We start from the raw sequence: 26,271 nt of genomic DNA, 5'->3' as shown, positions 1-26,271 counted from the left end.
AAGTGACACGGAAAAATGCAAAGTCATGCCGTGTAGTGGTTTGCTTTGGAGGACTGGGCTGAAAAGGGCTGAGCTCACCCGTGTTATCGCGAGAAGTGTCCCTCACTATATATATCCCCATCGCGCCGATCCGCTCCTGCACTTCTCGCTCCCGTGTCAGCGCTGTGGGCAAAACTGAGGTATGTTGGACCAAATACCTTTATTTCTGTCTTGCTCTGCGTGTCTTACACTTTAAATTCGTCTTTCGTTTGTCTTGAGAGTCCTGATATTCGGTTCATTCACAGTTCAACAGGTGGGTCGATCTATACTGAGGGAAAATATTATTTCGACGATAGTTTGTTTCTCTTAAGTGAAAACTTTCCACCGACACCAAACAACGACAACTTTTTAGGTTGCTCTCAGCTCAAGTCCCGAGAAACTTTCGACACTTTTATTGCTTCACTTGGTGGCTAAGTTAGTGAAATAACCAGTAGTTTCACCTTGACCAAAGAATTGAAAATGTGACCTAAAGTTAAAAACAGTAATGTTATTTGTTACGTACTAATAACAAAAACTAATTTCATTGTTACATATTCATAAGCGGAAACACCTGTGAGTTTACACAGACCAAGTGGAAATGGTTTGTGTGTTTCCAGTTCAAATGTCTTTAAAAGCCTACATCAGATATAAATCTGTGGTATGAAGTTTTCATTTTATCATAAATCTTTTCTTTTTCTTCATCTTTTCTTGATCATTATGTTGGTTTCATATTATTTTACAGTGTTCAATGCACTGTTTTAGGTATTTTTCCATTCTCATAAATGTTTTATATTTATTTTATTTTGTATTAGTATACTGACAATAGTACTAGCATGTTTTATTAAATTATATATACAATATTTGTAATAATGCCATAAGACTGATTATGCCACTCATTATGTCTACATTTTATTTCCTTAATCCCTAGGGCTAATTACTAATTTTAAAAATTTGCAGCTTAATTGTTTTGTCTCTAGAACAGCAAAAATCTGTTTATTAAAGGATGTCACCAGATATATTTGGTTCCTAACAGGAGTAAAAACTTAGTTTAATATCATGTAAAACAAAGAGGAACAAATATTTGCACTATATCTGAAGCTGGCACAGCAGAAGGTGTGGCATTGCTGCTTGAATGATGATCAGTCTGTTATCAAATTTAATTTTCTGTTGAGTATTAAATCAATCAGCTCTTTATCTTTATAAACAAATCTAATGTAATTGTCTGCTTAAACCTCATTACGCCAGGTAATATATTGCTTTTTTAACATACTTTAAAATGCTATTTTACATTTATTTTTTCATAACAAAATTGACTGTGTGGTAGCACATCTGCTAAATGTACTGGAACTCAGATTATTAATCATTGCTTCCTTTGTTACCTTGTCCTGTGACTGAGGAAAGGCTTATGATGTGTCTATGACTTCACACACAGAAAATAATTGGAAGAAAATATAATCCATAAACTGTTGTCCTTCTGTGATAGAGTCAAACTGAAGATGGCTGCAGGCAATGCACAAATTGGAAAGCTGGCCCCAGACTTCACAGCCAAAGCGGTGATGCCGGATGGAGAGTTCAAAGACCTGAAGCTGTCGGACTACAGAGGTATACCTCAACCCACGTCTCATCTTCTGTAGGGGTGAAGGACATGCTTTGATGGCACACTCTTTTGGACTGCTATTCATTGCTTTGTGGTTCTAAAGTGTCTTAAATGTGCATTTATTTGCACTACTGAAGACAGGCAGTAATTAGGCTGTAATTACCATAAGCACATTGTCACATGACAAACTCACTGGCCTTGTTTGTTTTTACCTTTGCAGGGAAATATTTGGTCTTCTTCTTCTATCCACTGGACTTCACATTTGTTTGTCCAACTGAGATCATTGCTTTCAGTGATGCTGCTGATGAATTCAGGAAAATCGGCTGTGAGGTCATCGCTGCCTCAGTTGACTCACACTTCTCCCATTTTGCATGGTAGTTAAAAAAAGACTTTATATTTTAAACACATGCAATTGTGTGCATTGACTTTTGTAAATCTCTTACATTTTTTTGTGTTAAAGGACCAACACCCCACGTAAGGAGGGTGGTCTGGGCACCATGAAGATTCCCTTGGTATCTGACATACGTCGCACCATCTCTACAGATTATGGTGTCCTGAAGGCAGATGAAGGCATTGCATACAGGTGGGTTTTACAATGTTGGGTTGTGCTGTTTCAGTATGTGTCCATGGAAATTAGAACAAATGAAGCCAATTTTAGATGCTCTTGCTTCTGCTTTTAGAGGCAGATGTTAAAGTAAAAGCACCACCACAGATATGTTTCAGGCAGTGAGTTGGAGAACATAGATTTTACTGGCATTGCTGCTGTTTTCGAGAGCTGATCTTGGGGCTGGTCTCTCTCAGAACTAGTTCTGAAGACGAATGGCAACACTGGAAGGCATTGCACTCAGCTCTTGCCATTAAAAGTGAATAGTTGTGTAACAAATGACAAAGGTGAGCTAACGAGAGAAGTATAATGACGCAATGCCTGGTTCTGCTCTCACTTTTGCACAGGTAGCCATGAAGTGGGTGTGCACGTTGGAGTAAAAGTTTTAGGAAGTTATAGAAAATTGTTAAGATAGACACCATCTTTATAATGTTGTAAAGGTGTGAGGGGCATGATTATTTAACATATGTACTCTGGGCAAAGTAAAAATGCCTTTTCGGGTTTAAGAGACTCATGAACTGTACTTTCTCACTACTTCAGGGGTCTGTTCATCATTGACGACAAAGGCATCCTCAGACAGATCACCATCAATGACCTCCCAGTTGGGCGGTCTGTTGACGAGACCCTGCGTTTGGTCCAAGCCTTTCAGTTTACTGACAAGCATGGAGAAGGTAAGTTATCGCTGCAGTTCTATGGCTCTGTAATGTCACCATGATACTTGTGACTTATTGCACATAACCATTATTGTTCTATGTTACAGATTTTCTAAAAGATAGTTTGAAATGTGGCATTGTCAGATATTGATCATTAATTGTTCCTATATTGCTCATACACTTCTAATCACATTATTTGTATTCAAAATTGCTATAGGCTTCTAAAAAGAATTTGCATTACTTAAGTCAGAGAGAGCAAAGACCATGAAGACGTTAATTTTTAAAGTTTAATGACAGTAACAGTGCAAAGTGTTCACAGAAACTTTACAATCAGCAGAGAAATTATTGTCGAGATAAAGGAAGGTAATAAATTGAGCATGGTCTGGCACAAATAAATTTTACATTATGCAGCCAATACAGGCTTTCAACCCAAAGCACTAGAAGTAATTTAATGTATGTGTCATATAGGTTATCTATCTTTACTGTTTAATCTACCAGGCCGGGACTCATTAAAGACTTATCTTTTCAGTCTGCCCAGCTGGCTGGAAACCAGGAAGTGAGTCCATCAAACCTGATGTCCAGAAGAGCAAAGACTACTTCTCCAAGCACTAATAATCGCAGGGCCAGGTTCTGCTGCCTGCTGTAGGAGATTCCATTTAGAGATTACACTTCCAGAGAACAATATTTAAGTCAGCTGCTGTGCTGGTGGAGGAATGGTTAGGAGACACTTTTTGTGGTCAACATACTGTGTGTGTTCTGTTGTCTGTAGAGTGAATAGTGCACAAATGACCAAACTAGATAACTGTATTACTGTTGTGGTAACAAATTCTGTTTTGTAGAGCTAAATGTTTGTCTATCACGTTATGTCATTCCTTAGATACAGTGGACCGTACAAACATTTTTGCTTGGAGTTAAGCCGCAGTCACCTCTCCCTGTTATGTTGTCCTTTTTTAAACAGTGAACACATATTATTTCATTCAATAAAGAATACAGAGAATTCCTTTCAGATTTTGGGTTAATTAAATATGTGGTGAAATGCTAGTGCAGCTTTAAGGGCAATAAGTATTATCAAGTCAGGCACATGTTGAATTCTTTTAATGACTCATACTTTAAAAATGACATAGCACCAAAACAGGTTTACCATGATTTATATCTGTTATCTCATTGAACAGTTGTAGTCGGTATTGGAAGTACTGTGATCCTTTAGTTAAGTAAAAGTATAAATACCACAGTGTAGTAATATCTTGTTATAAGTAAAAGTATGCATTCACTTAAGTAGCAGCAGCCAAATGTACCAAAAAGTAAAAGCCACAGCGAATCATCTGCCTCCATTTAACCCTATCCTCTGTATCCTCCTCACCCACACCAACTATCCTCATGTCCTCCTTCACTACATCCAAGAACCTCCTCTTTGGTCTTCCTCTAGGCCTCCTTCCTGGCAGCTCTAACCTCAGCATCCTTTTACCAATGTATTCACTGTCCCTCCTCTGAACATGTCCAAACCATCTCAATCTGGCTTCCCTGGCTTTTTCTCCAAAACATCTAACATGAGCTGTCCCTCTGATGTCCTCATTCCTGATCCTATCCATCCTCGTCACTCCCAGAGAGAACCTCAACATCTTCAGCTCTGCTACCTCCAGCTCTGCCTCCTGTCTTTTTCTCAGTGCCACTGTCTCTAAACCAGACAACATTGCTGGTCTCACCACTGTCTGGCCAACCTAACAGTCTGTCACTGTTAGGTTGGCCTTTCCTTTGGCAGCAACACCAGCCAATGTGCAGTCAGGATTCAGGTGCACTGATATTTGGCCATTTAATCGAGAGGCCTTCCAAGATGCTGACTTTGCATCTTCTCTGGTGACTGACCGTCCATCTTCTGCTGCTCCACCAGACCAACCCACTCTGCCTGCCCTGTCTCCATCTGCTTCTGACCCACCACTGCCACCTGTGCTGGCAGCTCCTGCCATATCTGCACCAGTGCCAAATTCAAGTATAGATTTCTCACCTGACACACAACGGCCTCACCCAAAAGCAGGACCAAGACAAGTCTCAAAAGGGAAGAGAAAACGAAAGACAGCTATCCTTACAAACACCCCAGAGAAACAGGCACTTGATCTGGAAAAGAGACCCCATAAAGCCAGGAGAAAGCTGAATGAAAGCACAACCAACAAAAGGGAAAAAAACAAAAAAACATAGACAAGGACTCAGACAAAGAAGATGACTTTTGCTTTGTTTGGGGACCTACTCAAAACCAGGAGAGGTTTGGTTGCAGTGCTGGCAATGTATAGCATGGGCTCACGAGGCCTGCACTGCAGGTGGAGCCATTTATATTTGCCACAATTTCGAGTCTGAGGAGGAATAGCCTAATTAGTCTACTTGTTGCTAAGGCTACTCTTTCTCTGTCTTACGCACACACACACACAAATTTCACTACATGCACATACAGAGACAGAAACACAGTGTTACTGAGTTTTACTGAGTTGTACTAATACACTAACAGTGTACTAATACACTAACAGTGTACTAACACACTAGTGTACTAACACACTAACAGTGTACTAATACATAGTGTACTAATACACTAACAGTGGACTAATACTCTAGTGTACTAATACACTAACTGGACTGATACACGACAGTGGACTGATACACTAGTAGACTAATACACGACAGTGGACTGATACACTAGTAGACTAATACACGACAGTGGACTGATACACTAGTAGACTAATACACTAACAGTGGACTGATACACTAGTAGACTAATACACTACAGTGGACTAATACACTAACAGTGGACTGATACACGACAGTGGACTGATACACTAGTAGACTAATACACTACAGTGGACTGATACATGACAGTGGACTGATACACTAGTAGACTAATACACTACAGTGGACTGATACACTAACAGTGGACTGATACACGACAGTGGACTGATACACGACAGTGGACTGATACACTAGTAGACTAATACACTACAGTGGACTGATACACTAACAGTGGACTGATACACTAGTAGACTAATACACGACAGTGGACTGATACACGACAGTGGACTGATACACTAGTAGACTAATACACTACAGTGGACTGATACACGACAGTGGACTGATACACTAGTAGACTAATACACTACAGTGGACTGATACACTAGTAGACTAATACACTAACAGTGGACTGATACACTAGTAGACTAATACACTAACAGTGGACTGATACACTAGTAGACTAATACACTACAGTGGACTGATACACTAGTAGACTAATACACTAACAGTGGACTGATACACTAGTAGACTAATACACTAACAGTGGACTGACACTAGTAGACTAATACACTAACAGTGGACTGATACACGACAGTGGACTGATACACTAGTAGACTAATACACTACAGTGGACTGATACACTAACAGTAGACTAATACACTACAGTGGACTGATACACTAGTAGACTAATACACTAACAGTGGACTGATACACGACAGTGGACTGATACACTAGTAGACTAATACACTACAGTGGACTGATACACTAACAGTAGACTAATACACTACAGTGGACTGATACACTAGTAGACTAATACACTACAGTGGACTGATACACGACAGTGGACTGATACACGACAGTGGACTAATACACGACAGTGGACTGATACACTAGTAGACTAATACACTAACAGTGGACTGATACACGACAGTGGACTGATACACGACAGTGGACTGATACACTAGTAGACTAATACACGACAGTGGACTGATACACGACAGTGGACTGATACACGACAGTGGACTGATACACTAACAGTGGACTGATACACTAGTAGACTAATACACGACAGTGGACTGATACACTAACAGTGGACTGATACACTAACAGTGGACTGATACACTAGTAGACTAATACACTACAGTGGACTGATACACGACAGTGGACTGATACACTAGTAGACTAATACACGACAGTGGACTGATACACTAACAGTGGACTGATACACTAACAGTGGACTGATACACTAGTAGACTAATACACGACAGTGGACTGATACACTAACAGTGGACTGATACACTAGTAGACTAATACACGACAGTGGACTGATACACTAACAGTGGACAGCACATCATGGTTGAGGACGCATTTCGGCGGGAAAGACTGACCATAACAGTAGCTAAGTATAGACCGTATTCTAACTATTGAACCTGGCTTCAAAATATTAATATACGTTTATTAGGAAAGTGTCACTAATAATACTGTGGTGGTTCTGGGATTAACTGGGATCAAATACTTTAATTAGCTAAACTTGTTAGCTGCGAAGCATTAGCGCGCAATAATTAGCAGCAGCTAACGTTATCTAGCTAACTGCGTCGGTAACAGCAAAGACAAACATGGCAGCTGTGAAGACATGCATCAAGAAGAGAAAACAGGAAACATCTGAGGTTTGGACACACTATCTAAATATATTCTCTTTATTCAATTTGTTTTTATTTTCATGAGTCTGCTTATCGTGTCTTTACTGCTTTTTTAACGTCGGCAGCAAACTGCGCCATCGTGTGGCCAAAGTAGCAGCAGTAATAGTAGTAATAGTAGTAGCAGTATTAGTAGTAGTAGTAGTAAAATGTCCTGGACGTTGCCTAAGGTGTTAGTAATTTTTAAAACACCTGTGTTTCAATTTTAAAGTGGACCGAATTATTCATGAACGACTTGAAAACCAAGGAGGAGTCCCTTGTCTTCGTCGAGAGGATGATGGCAGTGGCGGTCTCCTACATCACCTACCTTAGAGGGATTTTCCCGGAGGATGCCTACAGATCCAGATATCTAGAGGGTGAAGACGAATAACAATAAATAACAACACAGCAATAATATGTACTTTGTGAGCCATGTTTTCCAGACAAGGAAAGGAAGGTTAAGGAAAAAAAAGGCATTTTCATGTATTGGTCACTTCACAGGATTTGCACAGTAATTAAAGCTGTTTTGGAACCAATAATACCCAATAAACGGGGGAATAACATGTAGAAACATGGCAAATATAGTTACACAGAAATAAATCTGTAAATTCTGTGTTTTGTCATTTGTTTGCCATTATACCAGATTCGTGCATCAAAGTTTTGCGTGAAGACTGTGCCATCCCTGGTGCCAGCAAAGTTGTGAAATGGTAATCATAGTATTCCTTAAAATGGAGAATCTGGATTAATAATCAGCACTTGGTGGCTCAAAGTAATTAATTCTCTTCCCCAATTAATGTTTGTATCTTCCACAATCTTGTTTGTTTCAGGATAATGGGCTGTTTTGATGCTTTAGAGAAACAATATGTAAGTTAATGCATCCATTAATATATAGCTAATATTTTATCTGCTCTGCCACGTTGATCAACATTCCTGCTGTTTTTACTGCTTTACTCCGGTGTTCATTTTACAGCTCCAGATTGTGTTTATTGGGGTAAGTAAATCAAGTCAGTACAGAAACATTTAGCTTATAGTTAACACAAAGCTTATAATTACTGTATATGTTATTGCAATCTAGGTCTACACCAATCCAGATGAGCCTGATGTAAGTTTTCTCTTAAAGTACTGAAAACAGAAACACACACTTGGCAGAATTTGTAAAAGTATAATTAAAAAAAAGAACAATTTAATTTTCTTTTTGCAGTGTATTATTGAGTCCTACCAGTTTAAATTCAGATACAGTGAGAAGGGACCACAGGTGGACATATTCAGGTTTGGCTGGACATACTGTGATTGCATATGTTACATAGGCAGGCCATTCACAGATGAACTGATACTGATACAACCTTCATGAATCCATAGGAACAACGATGTGAAGATGCAGGTGACGCTGGAGGACACAAAGAGAGCATCGGTGCTGCTGATCAGGAAGCTTTTCCTACTTATGCAGAACATGAATGCCCTTCCCAACAACGTCTACCTCACTATGAAGCTCTACTATTATGATGACAGTAGGACACATTACCAGCACGATTCAAAGAATAAATTAAGAATCTAGTTATTTTTTGGTTTGCACAGTGAGAACATCTGGTGTTACTCTCTTTTCAAAGTTACCCCTGCAGACTATGAACCTCCAGGCTTCAAGGAGGGTGAATGTGACAGCCTGTATTTTGAAGGCACGGCAGTGCTGTTCACCTTGGGTGAGGTGAATACAAACTTCCACAGCTTCAAAGTTCGTGTGTCAGCTGAACAGGACAGACTGGAGAAAATTCAGGAAGGAAACCGTGTGAAGGAGGCCAAGCAAGTGTCACAGAAAAATCCTTCTCAGAGGGAAACACTCAAGGTGGGTCCAATAAGATGGTCATTTAAGTGGTTTCACTTTCACTAAAGTCATAACAGAGCTTTTCAATTTAATGCACATTGTTGTAAATTTATTATTGTTACACACTTACAGTTACAGGATCCTCATAATGATGAAGAGGATCTACCCTCTGAAGATGGTAAGTCTATGTGCTTCCATTGTTACAAAACTGTGACATTAATCAATGGATTTACAATGTTGACGTTCCTTTACACAGAGTCTGCACAGTTCAAGAAACCTGCAAGACCTGCAGCAAAGGTAAATTTGTACTAGAGGTGTGCTCATCATAAAGCTCACAGAAAAAAAAACCCCACAAGATATTAGAGCCTCCCAATAACTGTAGTAGAGGTTTATGAAAATTGAGCGGGTGATTAACTTCTTTGTCCATGCTAGAAACGTGCAGCTGCCAAAAATCCTGCGAGGAAGAAAAGAAGAATTTAACCAAGACAAGCCCTCTCTCTGGAATGAAAAAGGAAACAACACCACAGTTTATTGTTTTTATTGTACTATTTACCAACACTATTCATGTTATGTAACAAATATGTGCTTTGTTTGGCAGGTTCTTCAGATAATTTGCTTTAACCACAAATGCAAAATATAGTTGTCACAGTTCAAATTAAAACATTATACAAATTGCGCACATGAACGTATAGTTTAAATAAATTAAATCAGTATTGTTTTCATAAGTGCTTCATTTTTGCGTTGTATGTGCATAGTTTGTACACCTTGTTTTGTACAAAAAAGTTAAAACAAATTCTATATGTAAGTGGCAAAATATTTAGTAAGGCAAAAAAAATAAAAAATCATCACAAAATACAAACGATCTCTTCTGAGGTAGCTGAAATCAGTCAATCTTCAGTAAATACTAAAAACATTTGTTAACTAGATCTATTTGGCACAGACTGTTATTCTGTGTTTGCAAACCCCCTGTTAAATTAGCAATATTCTGCTTAATTAACACAATCATTTAGGTCATGCTTCACATCAAGGACTATTTGAGCTTGTTCTCTCATCATTTTTCCAGTCGCTGGTGTGGTGTTACAGCTTTATCTTCCTCTAGATGTATGTTTCCTAGAAGAGGCTGTCCACATCACCCATCTCCACAAACACAGTCTTCAGCTGGGAATAGTATTCAATGGTCACCTGGCCGTTCTCCCGCCCTATACCTGGTGAATATAAGGCTCAACAGTTCACTTCCACTTTCACTTAGTAGTGAAGCTAAATTGTGAAATAAGGAAGTACTTTCCACAGAGATCAGATTAGCTATAGAAAGTGTTTCACACTTGGCAAGGGAGCAAAAATCCATAGTTTTACCTTCAGACATATACTATTATTGGGTTTCTATTCTAGTGTAGTTTGAAAACACAATCAAATCTGTTACAATTATGCAAATCATAAATACAACTGTAGTGCTTAAAAACAAACCAAAGGATTTTATAATAATAAAAAGATACTAAACTGACTTTTAGCTCCTGGCCTCCTGAAAACAAACACTACCTGACATTTTGAAGCCTCCAAAGGGCACCTCTACAGGGGTGATATTGTAGTTGTTGATAAAACAGGAACCAGCCTTGAGATTTTCAACCACACGATGGGCTCGTTTCACATCTCTACGCAAACATACACAAAAGGTAAAAATCATTGATTTGAGTATTTTAATATTCAAGTAGAAACACCAAGGAATACTGCAATACTCTGCAGTACTGTGCTACCATGTGCACATGCCTTTATTGGCTTATCAAATGATAAGTGAGATGAGATTAACTTTATTAAACTTTTATTGGTGAAATTTAGAAAACATGATGAGATATGTGATATGGTTCCTTTTTGCTTCAACTACTGGGCATTTTGTTGCTTTGAGCCTAAATACAGTTTAATCAGAAACATATTCTTACAGTTTAAAAACTGCATTAATTTGCTAGTTAGGTTCCTTTACATCACCTCATAACATGTACCTGGTAAAAACTCCTGCAGCCAGACCCATGGTAGTGTCATTGGCTCTCTGCAGAACTTCCTCTTCTGTCTCAAAAGACAATACAGACATGACAGGACCAAAGATCTCCTCTCTCACACAGGTCATCTCATCTTTACATTCACCTAAACGTGGGGAATAAAGGACAAGGATGTGTCTACACTTCTGGAACCTAAAAGTTATTTATTTAAACCCTTCTTATTTACACAGCGGCGAGTCTTCTTTGACAATTAGTAGTGCTGACAGAATCAGAAGAGGATCTAAATCAGACTTAGATCAGACTAAAACAGCTGTTTTACGCTGTATTTATGGAAGAATATACTGAGGTCTAGGCGCCAGCAGATCTCTGTGTCCCTGGTTAGGAATAAGCAGGTATAGATAATGGATGGATGGATATACTGAGGTCTTACCCAACACACATGGAGTCATGTAGTATCCACCTCTAAGTTTGGGATCTGTTGGAACAAAAGGTTCACCCCCACACAACACTGTAGCTCCCTACAAACGGCGAGAAATCTGGAAATTCTAGTTACTGCAAAACAAACCAATTAACATACAGACACAATAAAGCAAAATGAATTAGGCAAAGTCTTGCCTCTTTCTTTGCTTGATCAACAAAGGAAAGGACTTTGTCTAGATGTGGCTGGCTGACCAGTGCTCCCATTCGAGTGTTGTCTAATAGTGGGTCTCCTATCTCTATCCTTTGAGTCCTCTTCACCACCTCTTCCAGAAACTGGGGTAAAATATTTTCATGAACAAAGACCCTTGTTCCATTGCTGCAAACCTGTGATACATTTGATAAAAATCAGCTTCCATGAGGAAATTTGTCCCATGGTGGCAGTGTGTCACTACATGAAGGATGAAAACACAACTTTTTAATATTCAAAACTCAATCTACCTGGCCTTGAGACAGGAAATTGGCCATGAGAGCTCCCCTCACAGCGTTCTCAAGATCACTGTCCTGAAATATGAGCAGAGGAGATTTTCCCCCAAGCTCCAGAGTCACAGGTTTCACCCCCTTGGATGCCATTTCCATAATCTGAGAAACAAAGTCACAGGGAAGAATATCCATCAATGGTTCTGACCTCGTCACAGACTGAGGTAAAAAGACAAGTCACAGCATCTTTAACACTACATCTGACCTTCCTTCCTGTGGGCACACTTCCAGTGAATGACACCTTAGCCACATCAGGGTGGTGGCAGAGCAGGCTGCCAGTCTCCTGGCCGCCCTGCACCACACTAAACAGACTCTCTGGAGCTCCGGCCTCAGCATAGATCTCTGCCAGCATGACTGCTGTCACAGGCGTTAACGGTGATGGCTTGAACACCATGGAGTTGCCTGTTTTATATGACAGATACAAGAAAAAAATACAAATAAGTAAACCCCATATTGTTTTACTCCCTTAATAGGCTATAAAGAGAATAAGTCAAGTTTGCACAATCCTTTAAACTAGACACAGTTTAACATTAAAGATAGAGCCATTTGGGCCACAGTGATTTGGGGTTAACACCTAAAGTGTGAATCTCAGAGAAGAAAATTATGAAGAATTGTGCAAAGAAACAGATGTAACTATTTAATGGTGGTAGTGGTGGTGTAGTGCCATCTACTGGTGAAAATTGTTATATGTTTTCAGGGCTGCTCTAGCCCTGCGATAAACTGGCGACCTGTCCAGGGTGTACCCCTGCCTTTTGCCTGAAGAGAGCTGGAATAGGCTCCAGCCTATAAAAGGTAATAATTAATGTCTTGACAACTTAAATACCACAGGCCAAGGCTGGAGCGGATTTCCAGGCAGCTATCTGGAAAGGATAATTCCAAGCACCAATGCCAGCACAGACTCCCAAAGGCTCCCTGCGTGTGTAAGCAAAGGATCCTCCTGGCAACTGGACGTGCTGACCTTAACAAGTGACAACAGAAGCATAAACACAGTAAAATAAAGGTTAAAAAAATGTTACATGTTTAAAAGATGCTCATAATAGATATCTTAAAAATTTTGCATAAATGTTTTTCTAAAATATAAAGTCAACATCCAGTTGATTAATGTTATTCATCTTGGCTTTCTGATAAAACCAGGTAATTAGTTATTGTATTTGCCTCCTGACTCTGGCTTCAACATGTAACCAACAACTGAGACTTGTACCAACCTGCCAGGGTGTTGGCCAGCCCTGCGTAGTACTCTATACACAGTCTGGCAGAGTCCACATCCAAACGGGCCTCTGTGATGGACTTCCCATTGTCGATCACCTCCATCTGAGCTATTTCCTCTCTCCTGCTCTGTGCATGAAAACCAGAACAAATATATTTAATTGAGTTACTGTAAAAACACATCAGGATGTAGAAAACATTAAGGCCACTCTTTGCGTCTTAGGTAGTGGCTAATATTCTGTAAATCAACACAAAGAGTAAACACCTCAATAATATGGGCAGCTTTAATCATGATCCTCGCCCTCTCCATCCCAGACATTTTGCTCCAATGGCCAAAGGCCAACTTGGCAGCCTTTACAGCCTGGTCAACATCCACCGCATCACATGGCTCCAGATGGCACAAGATTTTCCCTACAAAGTGAAACATGTGATGGTGATAACAGCCAAGTACAATTACATATAAGGCCAACTGGTCACACAGGTTTACTTTGTATTTGCAAGGCAATCTGCCTTTGTTTGTTCTTTTAGTTAGTACTGATTCAATGGGCACAATATTTTTTGAGAGGCATTTCCATTGCAGAGTATAGAGGATTTATTTCCATTGACTCTGGTGATGAGATAAGGAGCATCTTTGAAGAGCAGGCTGCACAGAGGCTGTGTGCTAGCTCAAAACCAGATAAGAGATTTTAAGGCAAGGCAAGGCAAGTTTATTTATATAGCACAGTTCATACACAGAGTAATTCAAAGTGCTTTACAGAAATAAAAGACAGGTTAAAAATACATAAGCAAGAATAAAAAATAAAAAGGCATGCCACCACTTTGTTACCATATTTGCCCCTTGTGATATCGACTATCGGACCACGCTGACCCATATTTGTGGGTCCCCTACTTTCAGTTTGTCCCATCCCTGATGGACTAAAAGTACCTCAACACAGACTATCTGCAGAGACGATCCTGAGTCCCGGACTCTTACGTCTAGGATCAAGTAGACTACAGCTGGAGGTTCCAAACCCCTTATTTAAGTCTACAGCTGTTTAGACCCGTATTCTAAGGATAACACTAAAGCGCCAGGGTTCCTAAAGGCAAAGGCAAAGGCAAATTTATTTGTATAGCACCTTTCATACACTACGCAATTCAAAGTGCTTTACAAGGCATATAATTACATTAAAAGCATTAAAAGCATTGAAAAGAGCATTTAAAAATAAAGACATTTAACATAAAATAAATTTAAATCATGTAAAGTAAATTAAAATAAAACATAAAAGCACATTAAGAAAACAAAGATGAACAATTATTCGAAGGCAGCAGTAAACAACAGAGTTTTCAGTCCAGATTTGAATGAGCTGACAGTTTGAGCAGACCTCAGGTGTTCAGGAAGTTTGTTCCACAAGTGAGGAGCATAGTGACTGAATGCTGCTTCACTTTGTTTGGTTCTGGTTCTGGGAACACACAATAGACCTGTCCCAGATGACCTGAGGGGTCTGGAAACCTCATAGGGAACTAATATATCTTGGATATATTTTGGTCCACAAGCATTTAGTGCTTTATAAACTAGCAATAAAATTTTAAAATCTATCCTTTGACTAATGGGAAACCAGTGTAGTGATCTGAGAACTGGTGTGATATGGTCCAGTTTCTTGGTGTTTGTAAGGACTCTGGCAGCAGCATTCTTGATTAGCTGCAGCTGCCTGATTGACTTTTTGCTAAGACCTGTGAACAAACCATTACAATAATCTAACCTACTGAAGATAAATGTGTGAACAAGTTTTTCTGCATCTTGTATAGACAGAAAACCTTTTATTCTAGCGATTTTTTTCAGGTGGTAATAGGAAGATTTAGTGATGGATTTTATGTGGTTGTTAAAATTCAGGTCTGAGACAATGATTACACCAAGGTTTCTGGCTTGATTTGTTCCTAACCCCTGAGTCCCTGACCCAATTGGCTTTAGATCAAAGGTTCCCAACCTAATCAACTTAAGAGTACTGACCGTGAGTCCGATTGTCTCCCCCAACTGGACAAAAGTAGTGACAAGACAGTTTTAAAAAAGAAAAAATAAATAATAATAAAAAGTTAAAAATTAATATTAAAGGAAACTGAGTGCAGATAGATCGGTTAAATGGATAAAACACTGTCAGAGCTAGTCTGGTCATATGTTATATGCCACACTAAAAAGAAAGGTTTTTAGCTTGGACTTAAACATTGCCAGAGATGAGGCTTGTCTAACATCAGGAAGACTATTCCAGGTTTTAGCTGCATATAACTGAAACGCTGCTTCTCCCTGTTTAGTCCTGACTCTGGGCACGAGCAGAAGGCCTGTCCCTGATGTTCTCAGAGTTCGAGATGGTTCATATGGCATCAGCATGTCAGAGATGTAATGTGGTGCTGAGCCATGAAGAGACTTATACACAAGCAGTGCTGTTTTAAAGTCTATTCTCTGAGAGACAAGAAGCCAATGCAGAGATCTGAGAACAGGAGTAATGTGGTTGTACTTCCTGGTTCTAGTCAGGACCCGAGCAGCAGTGTTCTGAATGTACTGTAGCTGCCTTACAGCATGTTTTGAGAGCCCCGTGAACAGGCCGTTACAGTAATCTAACCTGCTAGAGATAAAAGCATGGATGAGTCTTTCCAAGTCTGGTTTAGACATGATCCCTTTGATTCTGGCAATGTTTTTGAGATGGTAAAATGCTGACGATGTTATTGATTTAATGTGGCTGTTAAAATTCAAGTCTGAGTCCATGATTACCCCTAGATTTCTAACTTGATTTTTAAATTTTAGAGACAGAGACTCGAGGTGACTGCTGACACTTTCTCTTTGTTTCTGAGGCCCAAAGATGATTATTTCAGTCTTGCCACTGTTTATTTGCAGAGAGTTGTTTTGCATCCACAGAGTGATCTGTTGAATACAGCTGCACAGTGAGTCGACTGGTCCATATTCACCAGCTGTGAGTGAAATGTAAATCTGAGTGTCATCTGCATAGTTATGGTATGACACATTATTGCTGCGTATTAACTGGCCTAAAGGAAACATGTAAAGATTGAACAAAAGGGGTCCCAAGATGGACCCTTGGGGGACCCCACATGTCAACACCATTTGGTCTGAAACACAGTTACCAACTTCAATGAAATACTTCCTGTCTTCAAGATAGGACTTAAACCATTTAAGGGCAGTACCAGAGATGCCTATCCAGTCCTCTAACCTTTGTAACAGGATCACATGGTCCACTGTGTCGAAAGCAGCACTTAGATCCAGCAGTACTAAGACAGAGACTCTGCCAGCGTCGGTGTTCAGACGAATGTCATTTGTCACCTTGATGAGGGCAGTTTCAGTGCTGTGATGGGGCCTAAATCCTGACTGAAAATCATCAAAGCAGTTGTTTAGCATGAGAAAGTCAGTAAGTTGTTGGTAAACAACTTTTTCAATGATTTTGCCTAAAAACGGCAGGTTTGATATGGGCCGGTAGTTGTACAATACCATGGCATCGAGACTGCTCTTCTTCAGGAGAGGCTTGATGACAGCAATTTTCAAAGCCCTTGGAAATGTTCCAGACTGTAATGAGTTATTAACTAATTGAGTGAGTTGTTTTAAGCCACAAGCATGGATGAGACTAAAAATCTACAGAGCACAGAGGAGCCAGTAAGAAAGTAATAATTTCAGAACTGAGCTTTCCCCAGGGCAATGAAACTGGTTGGACAAGGAGGGGGCTGGTTTCACACAGACATTTAGACTGATTCGTAGTGTTAGTGAAATTCTTGATCTAAGGGCTGGCTTATTTAAAGCCTAAAATATTAGACACCCTGCCCCAGGGTAAAGATTTGCTGTAGGTAAAACATTAGATAAGACCTAAAAATAACTGATATTGTTTTCCTAAACCACTAACCAGAGAGACGTCTTCGCGAAACAAAAGCCAAAGTTAACTTAGGAGAAGATATACGCTATTTTTTGAAGTATTAGAGAAATGTGTGTTTTACCTGTGGCAGGTTCGTAAACATTTTCCTTGATGCATTTCTCGTGGCTCGCCCTTCTCTTGCCAGCCCAGAAGTTCAGCGGCACCTTGATGCTCACCGACCCCGACGAAAGGCCTCGTACCACCGGGGCGAGCTGACCCGCGGGCCGCCGCATAAACGGGCCGAGCCTCTGGAGCATAACTCACACAGGCCCTGTGGCTCTACGTGTAGCCGGAGACGGTAAAACACACTCTGTAGGTTAACACCATGCAACAATAGACCTGCTGCAACAACATCACGCTATAAACCGACAACGTTAGAAAATATCACAGGAGTTTTACTCAACTAACATTAAAAGTGCACAAAACTGTGCTACCAACTTTTCCTCACATTTTCACACATTTGTGATGTTTCACTATGTTATTCACATCTTGTACTAGTGCTTACCTACAGGCCTTCACATTAAATGTGATTTTAAAGAGTAAATCTAAATATAGGTTAGTACAGTTAAGTCTCGGTCAGCTCGGACGTTTGTTTAGCTAAGGATCGACCGGGGGCGGGGCTTAAAACGGGCAGCCTTGACACTGTCAGACGATTGGATAGTTTCACTGTCAATCACAAAGATACAATAAGACGATACAATTTAAAAACCTGATTGATTACAATTCTATGTTTATCACAACATACCTATATCAAAAACGAATCTAAATAAATGCACGCAAAATGAAAATAATGGGCCATATAACCTGTCAGTGTGGCTGTGGGTGGAGCTCCGCCACAATGATCTTCCACCACGCCACCTCACTCGGCACATTGCAAGTATGGCCGGGGACAGCGAGGCTCATCTGAGGGACCGCGATGAAAACACCAACGTTATTCGACAACCTTTTCTCATCGGTGTGTCCGGGGGCACTGCCAGCGGAAAGGTTGGCACCCTAGCTCGCTACTTTGACGGTGTTTGCGAATTGTCACGTTGAGATTTTGAGCTAAATCACGGCCGAGGTCAGCAGCCGGATGCCAGTTGACCGCGTGGCTTTAGCGACGTAACTCCCGGACTTGATTGACAGCTTTATCATCAGTCTAACCACATGCCGTCGACTTTTACTCAACTAAAACGCTCTCCCGCCGTCGGTTGTCCCAAACCTTGGGTTTGTTGAGCCGCACCTTTAGTGCGGACCACACAGAGGGCAGCGGTGGGCACTGATGCTGGCTGATGAGCGGCCTAGCCACATTCCTTCACACGCTAGCAGTGCCCGGCGCTATCACAGACAATAGCTAACGTGAGCCACGCTGTTTGTAAACACAGTGAGCCACATTTCCCCCGTATCCACAGCCCCCTACCAACGGGACCGAGCTGTGTAGGTGGTGGGATATAACAGGTGTGTGTAGAGCTGACCTGTGTGTTTAACTAACACTAGTTAACGTGATGCTGAAATCAATGACAACACGCGCCCACGGGAAAATAACAGCTGAAGGGTGTCTGTCCTCAGCCATGGCGCCTCCTCTTTGTTCTGTGTAATGGGGAAACAAGTCGGGTTGGACCAGATTAATAGGTTCATTAGAACGACACCTTCAGCTTCATTTCCATGCTTTTTATCCTCGGTTGTAAACACCGGGCTGGGTAACGTTCATTTATCGCTTCCGTCACTCGTGCGGCTGCGTGGGCAGGTCTGCAGCTGCACCGGCACCCAGGAGACGTGGATGATGTCGAGGACTCGTGTAAACCGGACAGGTGAAATGAAGCGCGTCAGGAAGAGCCGAAGTCAAGAGGTTTTTAAATAATCTTGATTTTAAGTGGCTGTTGGTGTTTTGTTTTTTTTTTCCCTCGGGTTTTACTTGTAGCGTGGGTAAATCACAAGACTCGCCTGCTCTCCGTCTGGTTTCATCCGACTCCCCTCCTCCTAACTTGTCCTAGATATTATCACACGCCTGTGCTTCCTGAAACACCTCTGCTGTACTGCACCAGGCTAGAACAGTTTAGCTGAGGAGTCTGAGTTTCCTGGGTGAGATCACCGTCTCCTCATGTACTGGGTGATGTAATTGTGTGGCAGCACTGCAGACCGTTTGATTGGACTCACTGCTGATGTCACTGTATAAATGAGCTTTTCTTGGTAAATACAAGCCTCAGGTTCAATCAGTAATAAATGCAACATTAAATAGTTTGTGCATTTAACACAATTTGTATTTGACTTTATGAATGGTAAGCAGTGGATTGTCAGAATATCTGATTGAATTTCTTTCATAAGAGACTACCCTGTCAGCTTTCTGAGTCATGTTTGATTGGTTAATGCAGTTCATTGCACTACTGCTGTTGGGATGTTTGAAGTCTTTGTGGTACAAAATGCTATGTTCGAACATGTTGACACAACTTCCTCGCACATGAGTGGTGATGTCCGGATTCATTGTGGTACAAGTTCATCAACACAAAAGGCAGCATGGCCTCGGGCAGCTGGGGAATGCCCAGTCAGCATTGGCAATGATATTCATTTACATGGGTGGGTGGGGGCAAACGTGGTGGGTCACAGGGGTCTTCACCTATGAAGGTACTAGGTTGGCCTTATACAGGGTGGGTTGGTAGTTGCAAGATGTAGTGGTAGGGCCCTATTTTCATTTAGTGACCTGCTTTAACAGCGGCCTTATCTCCCTGATTGTCTGCTTCTGCAGTCATCTGTGTGTGAGAAGATCATGGAGCTGCTGGGTCAGAACAAGATTGACCACCACCAGCGTCAGGTGGCGATCCTCAGCCAGGACAGCTTCTACAAGGTGCTGACTCCTGAGCAGAAGGCAAAGGCACAAAAGGGCCAGTTCAACTTTGATCATCCAGGTATGCATACAGTTAACTGTTGTAACTGTACATAACTGTATAGCACCATAGCTAGCTTGCAGCAGGCACATGTTTGCTGCCCATCTTACATATTTCAGTGGCCTTATTGACAGCATTGTTTTTCTGCTACTGAATTTGCCAGTGAAGGCTCACAGGATGATTCTGTAATTCTAAAAATACCATAAGTTGTCTTTAATGTATTTAAATAGGTGCAGTCATGGGGAATGAATGAAACTGAATGCGGTTTGATAAGTAGACCAAAATGTGCCAATTCAAACAACTAAATTGCCAAGATGATATGAGACTTAAAACAGGCCTGTCTTTAGCGGCATGCTTTGCTGCAGTGTTGATCATTTTCCCACTGTTGCTGGCAGGAGCCTAAGCTCCATCTTTGGAGACTGACACTGAGGCATTTCTTGGAGTCAGCTGCACTGTGGCTCAGAGATGGAAGCCAACACCTGTTATACAAAAGGGGTTACCAAACATGCAGCGTGGGCATACCACGTGTCCCAGAGTGCACACCAAGCACTTATAGCTGAGGTTAAGAGTGGGTTGATGACCACACCTTTTTTTTCCTTTATCTCAGATGCCTTTGACAGTGAGTTGATTATGCAGACACTCAGACAGATCCTTCAGGGGAAAGCTGTCCAGATTCCAGTATATGACTTTGTCACTCATTCCAGGTAAATACTTACCTCTGTTGCATGTTAAAGTTGCCAATGCTTGGCCTGCAGTTACTGGTCATGTTAAATGGATTACAGATCTTGGGTTTAAACTTGAGTGTAGAATCATTTTAAATGAGCATAAAACCCTGTCTGACTGTAGTTACTGAATAAAAAGGAGGAAACATCTACTTGTCATTCCAGGAAAGAAGAGTTTGTTATGGTGTACCCTGCTGATGTGGTCCTGTTTGAGGGTATCCTCATGTTCTACTCACAGGAAATCAGAGATCTCTTCCAGATGAAGCTGTTTGTCGACACAGACCCAGACACACGGCTGTCACGCCGAGGTGTGTGGTGAGAGACTGTAGGCGTAGAGCAGCTAATTTAACTGTACCAGTACAAAGATTAACCAAAATAATTACACTATTCTCCCACAGTCCAAAGACATGCAGTGTGGGGTTAGGTTAATTAGTGACTCTAAATTGCCCGTAGGTGTGACTGTGAGAGTTTGTCTGTGTCAGCCCTGTGATAGACTGGTGATCTGTCCAGATCACCCTGCCTCTTGCCCAATGTCAGCTGGGATTGGCTCCAGCCCACCCTGACCCTTAATAGGACTAAGGGGAGTAGAGAATAGATGGAATTCAACTATTGTTCTCATGTTGTTGCATTTTTCTCCCTTGATATCTTGTGTAAAATGGTTTGAGTAGATTGTCCACCTTCTCTTTCAGTTCTAAGAGACATCAGTGAACGTGGGAGAGAACTGGAGCAAGTGCTCACTCAGTACATTACTTTTGTGAAACCAGCCTTTGAGGAGTTCTGTTTACCTGTAAGTGATTCCCTTTACAAATGTTCTGATGGGAATGTATGTCGATACATACCAATAATTGCATAACAAAATGGGCAATAATGTCATGAGGTAATTTAACAAGTGACTGACGCATAAGTAGGTTTATATTTTCATTATACATAATGAGATTGTCAAATATCACTGACTGCACATCTGATCAGGAGAAAATGTTTAACTCCAGCATTGTTTCACTTTATTTCTACCAGACCAAGAAGTATGCAGATGTGATTATTCCACGAGGAGCAGATAACCTTGGTAAGGTCAGCGTGATTATACACAACAGATACTGTTTGAGTTGCTCAAGCTGGAAAGTATTTCTTTCAAAGCTGTCTGTTTAGGGCAAATATCACTGATTGACACTTAAAATACATACACGTATCAGTAGTACTACACATGGGAACGCTGCAGGGTCCATGAAACCTAAAAAATGGAAAATGAGAAAAATCTGGATTGTTGAGTTAGATGTGAGCTAACCAGAACTCTGTACAGTAGCTCGCTCCTCATCTCTGCATGAGGATACGATAGTGAACAGTCTGCAATCAATTCTTAACTGCAGTGTCAAAACTCTGAAGTGCTCAGTCTTCTGTGTAACCACCTGTGTAACTTCCTCTTTTCCTGCAGTGGCCATCAACTTGATAGTACAGCACATCCAAGACATTCTGAATGGAGGGCTAAACAAGCGTCACAATGGCTGCACGAACGGCCACAGTACCCCACGTCAGCGGCGGACCTCGGAGTCCAGCAGCCGGCCTCATTGACCTCGTCGCACCTCTCTTCACAGGGCGGAGAGGGGTGTAGGGGTTGTGCTGCTAATAATGTCAGTGGGCATCAGTGTATTTAAAAAGCAAAAAAAAAAAAGCTTAAGGATTGAAAATGCCTTTTATGACTACTCTGTTATTTTCATTGTAATAGTTAAACTTGGGATTTAGATTTTTGTCAGATGGGAGCTTAAAGATCCTGTTCATATGATGAGACCATGCATTTTTCTCCCAGATCGTTTTGTTTTTATGTGTCCCCTGCTACTCTGGAAATTCATGCTGACAATGAATAAAGGGGGAATTTTTTATTTTTTATTTTTAATGTCTGATAAAACTTGAACCCCCAGTAGTCGGGGAGTCTGACAAATGTTTGGGATGGGTTCCAAACAAAGGAAGGATGCAGATTCAGAGATGAGCTGAACAAACCGGGATTGTGCTCAGCATTTGTACTGACAATCTGCAGTGTTTCCTACCCTGTCCTCAGTGTTTTTAAGTTCCCTTTGTGTTTAGTGTAATGTGTTACACAAGAAGTCTGTTTACTACACTAAGTTTAGCTGCAGTGATTCTGTCTGCTGCAACAGAAACACACTACATGATTTTACAGTACTGAACATCACGTTCAAAACAATGTGACTACCAAACCAATGAAGCCAAAGGCTAATAGGTTCAACTGACTACTGTATTAACCGAGTTAACCTTATGGGTGTTGTTACACTTTGAGATACGTGTCCCTTTGGTTAATTGACGTGCGTTGACGCTACCAATCACAACTTCATTTTACAGGTAGTCTTTTTTATTTATTTTTGAATGACAGTGAATCTCTGAGTGTATCTATATTGTCTAATTATTTCTTTATTTTCCCTATTTAGATAGTTTTGTAACATTCACATGACAGAATGGGCCCTGTTAAATAAATATAAACTATGCCATATATACTCAGGTAGATGATACCCTTTTGATTACAAACACCAGAAAAAGATGTGATAAGGGTGTTCGGTGCCACAGCAATATCAGATCTAGGTTTGTGGCCATTAACCACAGAAACCCACTACAATGCCTCTGCGAAGTTGCCTCCTAGGAAAAAAATGCCTCAGGTGAACGTGTGCAGTAAGTATCCACACTAGAAAGCAGTTTCCAACTTAAGATTACAATAAGAACTGTTGAATCCGTTTTGTATTATGTATTTGTTTTGTATAGTGCAATTGAATGAATGCTTTGTACCATAAAAATTGTGAGGTATGGCTGTGTGGATAGATATGGGAAATTTTGGATGATTTATGATACAGTTGCTTGTCAATAAACTGATACAGCTGAGTGTATGGTGTGTGCTTGTTTTGATAATGTTCCTAATTACTGTAAGAGTTGAATGTGGAAGCAACGACCTGGCCAACAATAAAGTGATGGCGCACTAGGCACCAACATGTGGGTCAGTCGGTGTGTCCAACAGAGGGCGCAATACAGGTGTTCAACGTGTTTGTGCTCCGTTAAAGTGCTGGGGGATATATGAAGATTTTAAATGGGAATGAATGTAGTCAGGCGGGAATACTAAAAATAAGTAGAAGAAAATAAAAACATAATCTGTAGGGTGTGCTTGGTTGTCAACAGCATGGTGAGACATACTGAATTGTCTGAAAACCACAATTTCCGAGGTGGCCCTAAACGCTACAGGAAGCGTGGTCCTGTCCAGTGGGAAGGCTTCAAGATGGTGGTATGTATCTGTGCTGCAAACTCGTTTAGCTCATTTTGGGTGAATTTTAACCTCCCGCTTTGTCACGACAGAAGTTTGGGCTCCAGTTTAAAGCCACTTTGGAGAACGTCACCAACGTGAGACCGGTGGGTGAGGACTTCCGCTGGTTCCTGAAGGTAGGCTGGCTGTCAGGCTCGGCTTGTTTTGATCGATAATGACCTAAACCGAGCATATGAGTTGGCCGCTGAGAAAACCGCTGCACACTGTGCAGATGTTGACGCTGTTCACTGACTGATGCTCAGATTAGCATCATGTGCAGACCCAGACTCTTATTCTGCTGTAGGGGACTGGCACAGTCTTTCAATAGCTCTTAAAACGGATCATGTAGAGAAGTAGAACTCTCCTCGTGTCTTTGGTTTACTTCCTGCCCAGGTGACCTGTGAAAGTACCAGCTGTAGTGATGGACAAACATTATCATAATTTTTCAGTCTCTCACTTCTCTCTCTCTTTTTTTCTTTGTTTAGCTAAAGTGTGGGAACTGTGGTGAGATCCCAGAGAAATGGCAATATGTGACACTAGTGGTAAGGGGAAAAACGATCTCTGTCCTTTCAGCTTATCAAACATGTTGACTTACATTGTCCAACCTGTTCTGTTTATTCTTTATGTTTCCACAGGAGAGCGTGCCGCTGAAAGGAGGGAGAGGCAGTGCCAGCATGGTGCAGAAATGTAAACTTTGTGCCAGGGAAAATTCAATTGGTACGAGCTCACTCACGGACTCTATGACTGATTGTTTTCCAAATCTCTGGATGAATAACGTGTCAACTGTTTCCTTGCAGATATTCTGGGGGACACAATCACACCTTACAACGTAAGCAAATATCCTGTGTTTTATGTTGAAACCCACGCATGAGCAGTCTCAATAATAAGAGGCAGTTTTTAAAATAAAGCACCCCAAGAACCTTTAGGACTCCTTTAAACCTTTAAATGAAATTTGTGATATTTTGTAACACTCTGATGGCATATTGAGAGAAACAGCATTATTTTCCTGGTGTTAACAGTGTGTCTCTCTGTAATGGTGCTGTGTGTTTGCTGGGTTGAAGGCTGAGGACAGTGAAAACTACAAGACAATGGTGCAGTTTGAGTGTCGAGGTCTGGAGCCCATTGACTTCCAACCACAAGTGAGAACCTTTGTTTAAAAGAGTTTTACAGCGTATGTGTGGAGCACATGTCCTCAGACATTACAAGCTCTGGGATTAAGGCTTAGAATATATGTAATTTATAACAAGAGAAATATGATAATGCCATGAGAGTCAATTCACTTTTCGACCTTCAGGCTGGTTTTGCTGCTCAAGGAGCAGAGTCTGGGACACAGTTTCCTGAAATCAACCTGCAAGAAAAAGTAAGTGCAGTGGGAACAGCTTGTTCCTCACAGTATGTCAAGTTTTTGTTTGGATGTTCTTTATTGTACAAATATAAACATTTTGGAGAAAGTTTGACTCGAAAGGTTGAAATTTTCAACCTTTGATACTGGGTTGTTTAATTCAGCAGTACATGGAGGGTCCAATGGTTCTTTTGTTCTGTGGCTAATTTGTAATGTCAGTGATTTCTGAAAATGGCCTTCATTTCAGGACTGGACAGACTATGATGAGAAAGTCAGTGAGTCGGTGGGAATATATGAAGTCACACACCAGTTCATTAAGTGCTGATGTGGTCATGTGTTGAGCTTCAGAGGCGAGCGCACAATCGCTAAGGCCAAACATCTTCACCCCTGTTTCCTCAGACACTGAGGTGGTGTAGTTTGATTGATGATGAACATTGATGAGGGTGAATTATTTCAACAGATTATTCATATATGGGGCTTGTGTTGTGGTTGATCGTCGGTATACAGTGTTTTTATTGCCTCAATAAAAATGAATTATGAAAATGTTTAGTTGATTTTTTTTTTTTTTTCCCCTCGCTTTTCCTCTTTCAGTAGCATGGAGATTGTAAAATGTTGTATGAAATACCTTACTAAGTGATGGAAGACTGGGCCTATAGGAGCACTTGTTAGATTTTAAAATGGATAATAGGTGAATATTCTAAAAAGTGTAATTTGGGTCTTTCCGCACTCCAGGCACCTGGGAACTAAATTAAGTGGGTCATTGTCAAAGATGTTCCAAAAGCAATGTGTCTTGATGGTTTGTTGGAAGCTGACATACATTATTCAATACACATTTATAAAAATAAACTAATGTACAGCCTAAAATATTACAAAA

The 26,271-nt window shown here is 40.8% G+C and overlaps 5 protein-coding genes across 6 annotated transcripts; 4 read left to right on the top strand and 1 right to left on the bottom strand.

Moving 5' to 3' along the window:
- The first annotated feature begins 53 nt into the window (after positions 1 to 53).
- Positions 54 to 3,878, top strand: prdx1 (peroxiredoxin 1). The gene is made up of 6 exons (XM_026314384.1): positions 54 to 179; positions 1,502 to 1,620; positions 1,836 to 1,989; positions 2,076 to 2,198; positions 2,760 to 2,890; positions 3,402 to 3,878. The coding sequence occupies exons 2-6, from the start codon at positions 1,515 to 1,517 to the stop codon at positions 3,482 to 3,484; spliced, it is 597 nt and encodes a 198-aa protein (XP_026170169.1). The 5' UTR covers positions 54 to 179; positions 1,502 to 1,514; the 3' UTR covers positions 3,485 to 3,878.
- A 3,096-nt stretch (positions 3,879 to 6,974) lies between these two features.
- On the top strand, positions 6,975 to 9,757 carry zte38 (zebrafish testis-expressed 38). Its single transcript, XM_026314397.2, has 12 exons — positions 6,975 to 7,311; positions 7,553 to 7,697; positions 7,964 to 8,027; positions 8,148 to 8,184; positions 8,291 to 8,311; positions 8,396 to 8,422; positions 8,522 to 8,589; positions 8,680 to 8,828; positions 8,928 to 9,160; positions 9,278 to 9,317; positions 9,396 to 9,436; positions 9,572 to 9,757. The coding sequence occupies exons 1-12, from the start codon at positions 7,261 to 7,263 to the stop codon at positions 9,617 to 9,619; spliced, it is 924 nt and encodes a 307-aa protein (XP_026170182.1). The 5' UTR covers positions 6,975 to 7,260; the 3' UTR covers positions 9,620 to 9,757.
- aldh9a1b (aldehyde dehydrogenase 9 family, member A1b) lies at positions 9,662 to 17,808 on the bottom strand. Of its 2 annotated transcripts, XM_026314395.1 has the most exons (12): positions 17,686 to 17,808; positions 17,263 to 17,459; positions 13,559 to 13,704; positions 13,293 to 13,422; positions 12,911 to 13,045; positions 12,293 to 12,489; positions 12,049 to 12,189; positions 11,746 to 11,934; positions 11,561 to 11,648; positions 11,134 to 11,275; positions 10,676 to 10,788; positions 9,662 to 10,344 (listed from the first exon to the last, which is right to left on the bottom strand). In XM_026314395.1, the coding sequence occupies exons 2-12, from the start codon at positions 17,435 to 17,437 to the stop codon at positions 10,250 to 10,252; spliced, it is 1,551 nt and encodes a 516-aa protein (XP_026170180.1). In that variant the 5' UTR covers positions 17,438 to 17,459; positions 17,686 to 17,808; the 3' UTR covers positions 9,662 to 10,249. The 2 variants fall into 2 exon arrangements, with proteins under 2 accessions (XP_026170180.1, XP_026170181.1); XM_026314396.1 differs by lacking the exon at positions 12,911 to 13,045.
- A 205-nt stretch (positions 17,809 to 18,013) lies between these two features.
- Positions 18,014 to 23,648, top strand: uck2b (uridine-cytidine kinase 2b). Its single transcript, XM_026314452.1, has 7 exons — positions 18,014 to 18,164; positions 19,903 to 20,062; positions 20,649 to 20,745; positions 20,929 to 21,071; positions 21,453 to 21,550; positions 21,778 to 21,826; positions 22,193 to 23,648. The coding sequence occupies exons 1-7, from the start codon at positions 18,060 to 18,062 to the stop codon at positions 22,327 to 22,329; spliced, it is 789 nt and encodes a 262-aa protein (XP_026170237.1). The 5' UTR covers positions 18,014 to 18,059; the 3' UTR covers positions 22,330 to 23,648.
- Positions 23,649 to 23,981: 333 nt separating this feature from the next.
- Positions 23,982 to 25,942, top strand: czib (CXXC motif containing zinc binding protein). The gene is made up of 8 exons (XM_026313833.1): positions 23,982 to 24,037; positions 24,109 to 24,192; positions 24,541 to 24,597; positions 24,691 to 24,772; positions 24,853 to 24,884; positions 25,117 to 25,194; positions 25,350 to 25,415; positions 25,645 to 25,942. Exons 1-8 carry the CDS (start codon positions 24,032 to 24,034, stop codon positions 25,720 to 25,722), a joined length of 483 nt encoding a protein of 160 aa, XP_026169618.1. The 5' UTR covers positions 23,982 to 24,031; the 3' UTR covers positions 25,723 to 25,942.
- Positions 25,943 to 26,271: the final 329 nt, after the last annotated feature.

The sequence above is a fragment of the Mastacembelus armatus genome, chromosome 17 (genome assembly GCF_900324485.2).
Source record: "Mastacembelus armatus chromosome 17, fMasArm1.2, whole genome shotgun sequence".
NCBI classification, from domain to species: domain Eukaryota; kingdom Metazoa; phylum Chordata; class Actinopteri; order Synbranchiformes; family Mastacembelidae; genus Mastacembelus; species Mastacembelus armatus.
Note: the sequence above shows the minus strand (reverse complement) of the source record. Positions and strands in the feature narration are given on the sequence as shown.

Excerpts from the sequence above, each read along its gene's own strand:
- prdx1 (XM_026314384.1), top strand. The coding sequence starts at position 1,515 with ATGGCTGCAGGCAATGCACAAATTGGAAAGCTGGCCCCAGACTTCACA. Across the intron at positions 1,990-2,075 it reads CACTTCTCCCATTTTGCATG|GACCAACACCCCACGTAAGG; the intron begins GTAGTTAAAAAA and ends TTTGTGTTAAAG. Across the intron at positions 2,199-2,759 it reads GATGAAGGCATTGCATACAG|GGGTCTGTTCATCATTGACG; the intron begins GTGGGTTTTACA and ends TCACTACTTCAG.
- zte38 (XM_026314397.2), top strand. The coding sequence starts at position 7,261 with ATGGCAGCTGTGAAGACATGCATCAAGAAGAGAAAACAGGAAACATCT. Across the intron at positions 7,698-7,963 it reads CAGATCCAGATATCTAGAGG|ATTCGTGCATCAAAGTTTTG; the intron begins GTGAAGACGAAT and ends CCATTATACCAG. Across the intron at positions 9,437-9,571 it reads CTGCAAGACCTGCAGCAAAG|AAACGTGCAGCTGCCAAAAA; the intron begins GTAAATTTGTAC and ends TGTCCATGCTAG.
- aldh9a1b (XM_026314395.1), bottom strand. The coding sequence starts at position 17,437 with ATGCTCCAGAGGCTCGGCCCGTTTATGCGGCGGCCCGCGGGTCAGCTC. Across the intron at positions 12,190-12,292 it reads GTGTGCCCACAGGAAGGAAG|ATTATGGAAATGGCATCCAA; the intron begins GTCAGATGTAGT and ends TTTGTTTCTCAG. Across the intron at positions 10,789-11,133 it reads GCTGCAGGAGTTTTTACCAG|AGATGTGAAACGAGCCCATC; the intron begins GTACATGTTATG and ends ATGTTTGCGTAG.
- uck2b (XM_026314452.1), top strand. The coding sequence starts at position 18,060 with ATGGCCGGGGACAGCGAGGCTCATCTGAGGGACCGCGATGAAAACACC. Across the intron at positions 21,551-21,777 it reads TTGAGGAGTTCTGTTTACCT|ACCAAGAAGTATGCAGATGT; the intron begins GTAAGTGATTCC and ends TATTTCTACCAG. Across the intron at positions 21,827-22,192 it reads ACGAGGAGCAGATAACCTTG|TGGCCATCAACTTGATAGTA; the intron begins GTAAGGTCAGCG and ends CTTTTCCTGCAG.
- czib (XM_026313833.1), top strand. Across the intron at positions 24,598-24,690 it reads GGCAATATGTGACACTAGTG|GAGAGCGTGCCGCTGAAAGG; the intron begins GTAAGGGGAAAA and ends ATGTTTCCACAG. Across the intron at positions 24,773-24,852 it reads TGCCAGGGAAAATTCAATTG|ATATTCTGGGGGACACAATC; the intron begins GTACGAGCTCAC and ends GTTTCCTTGCAG.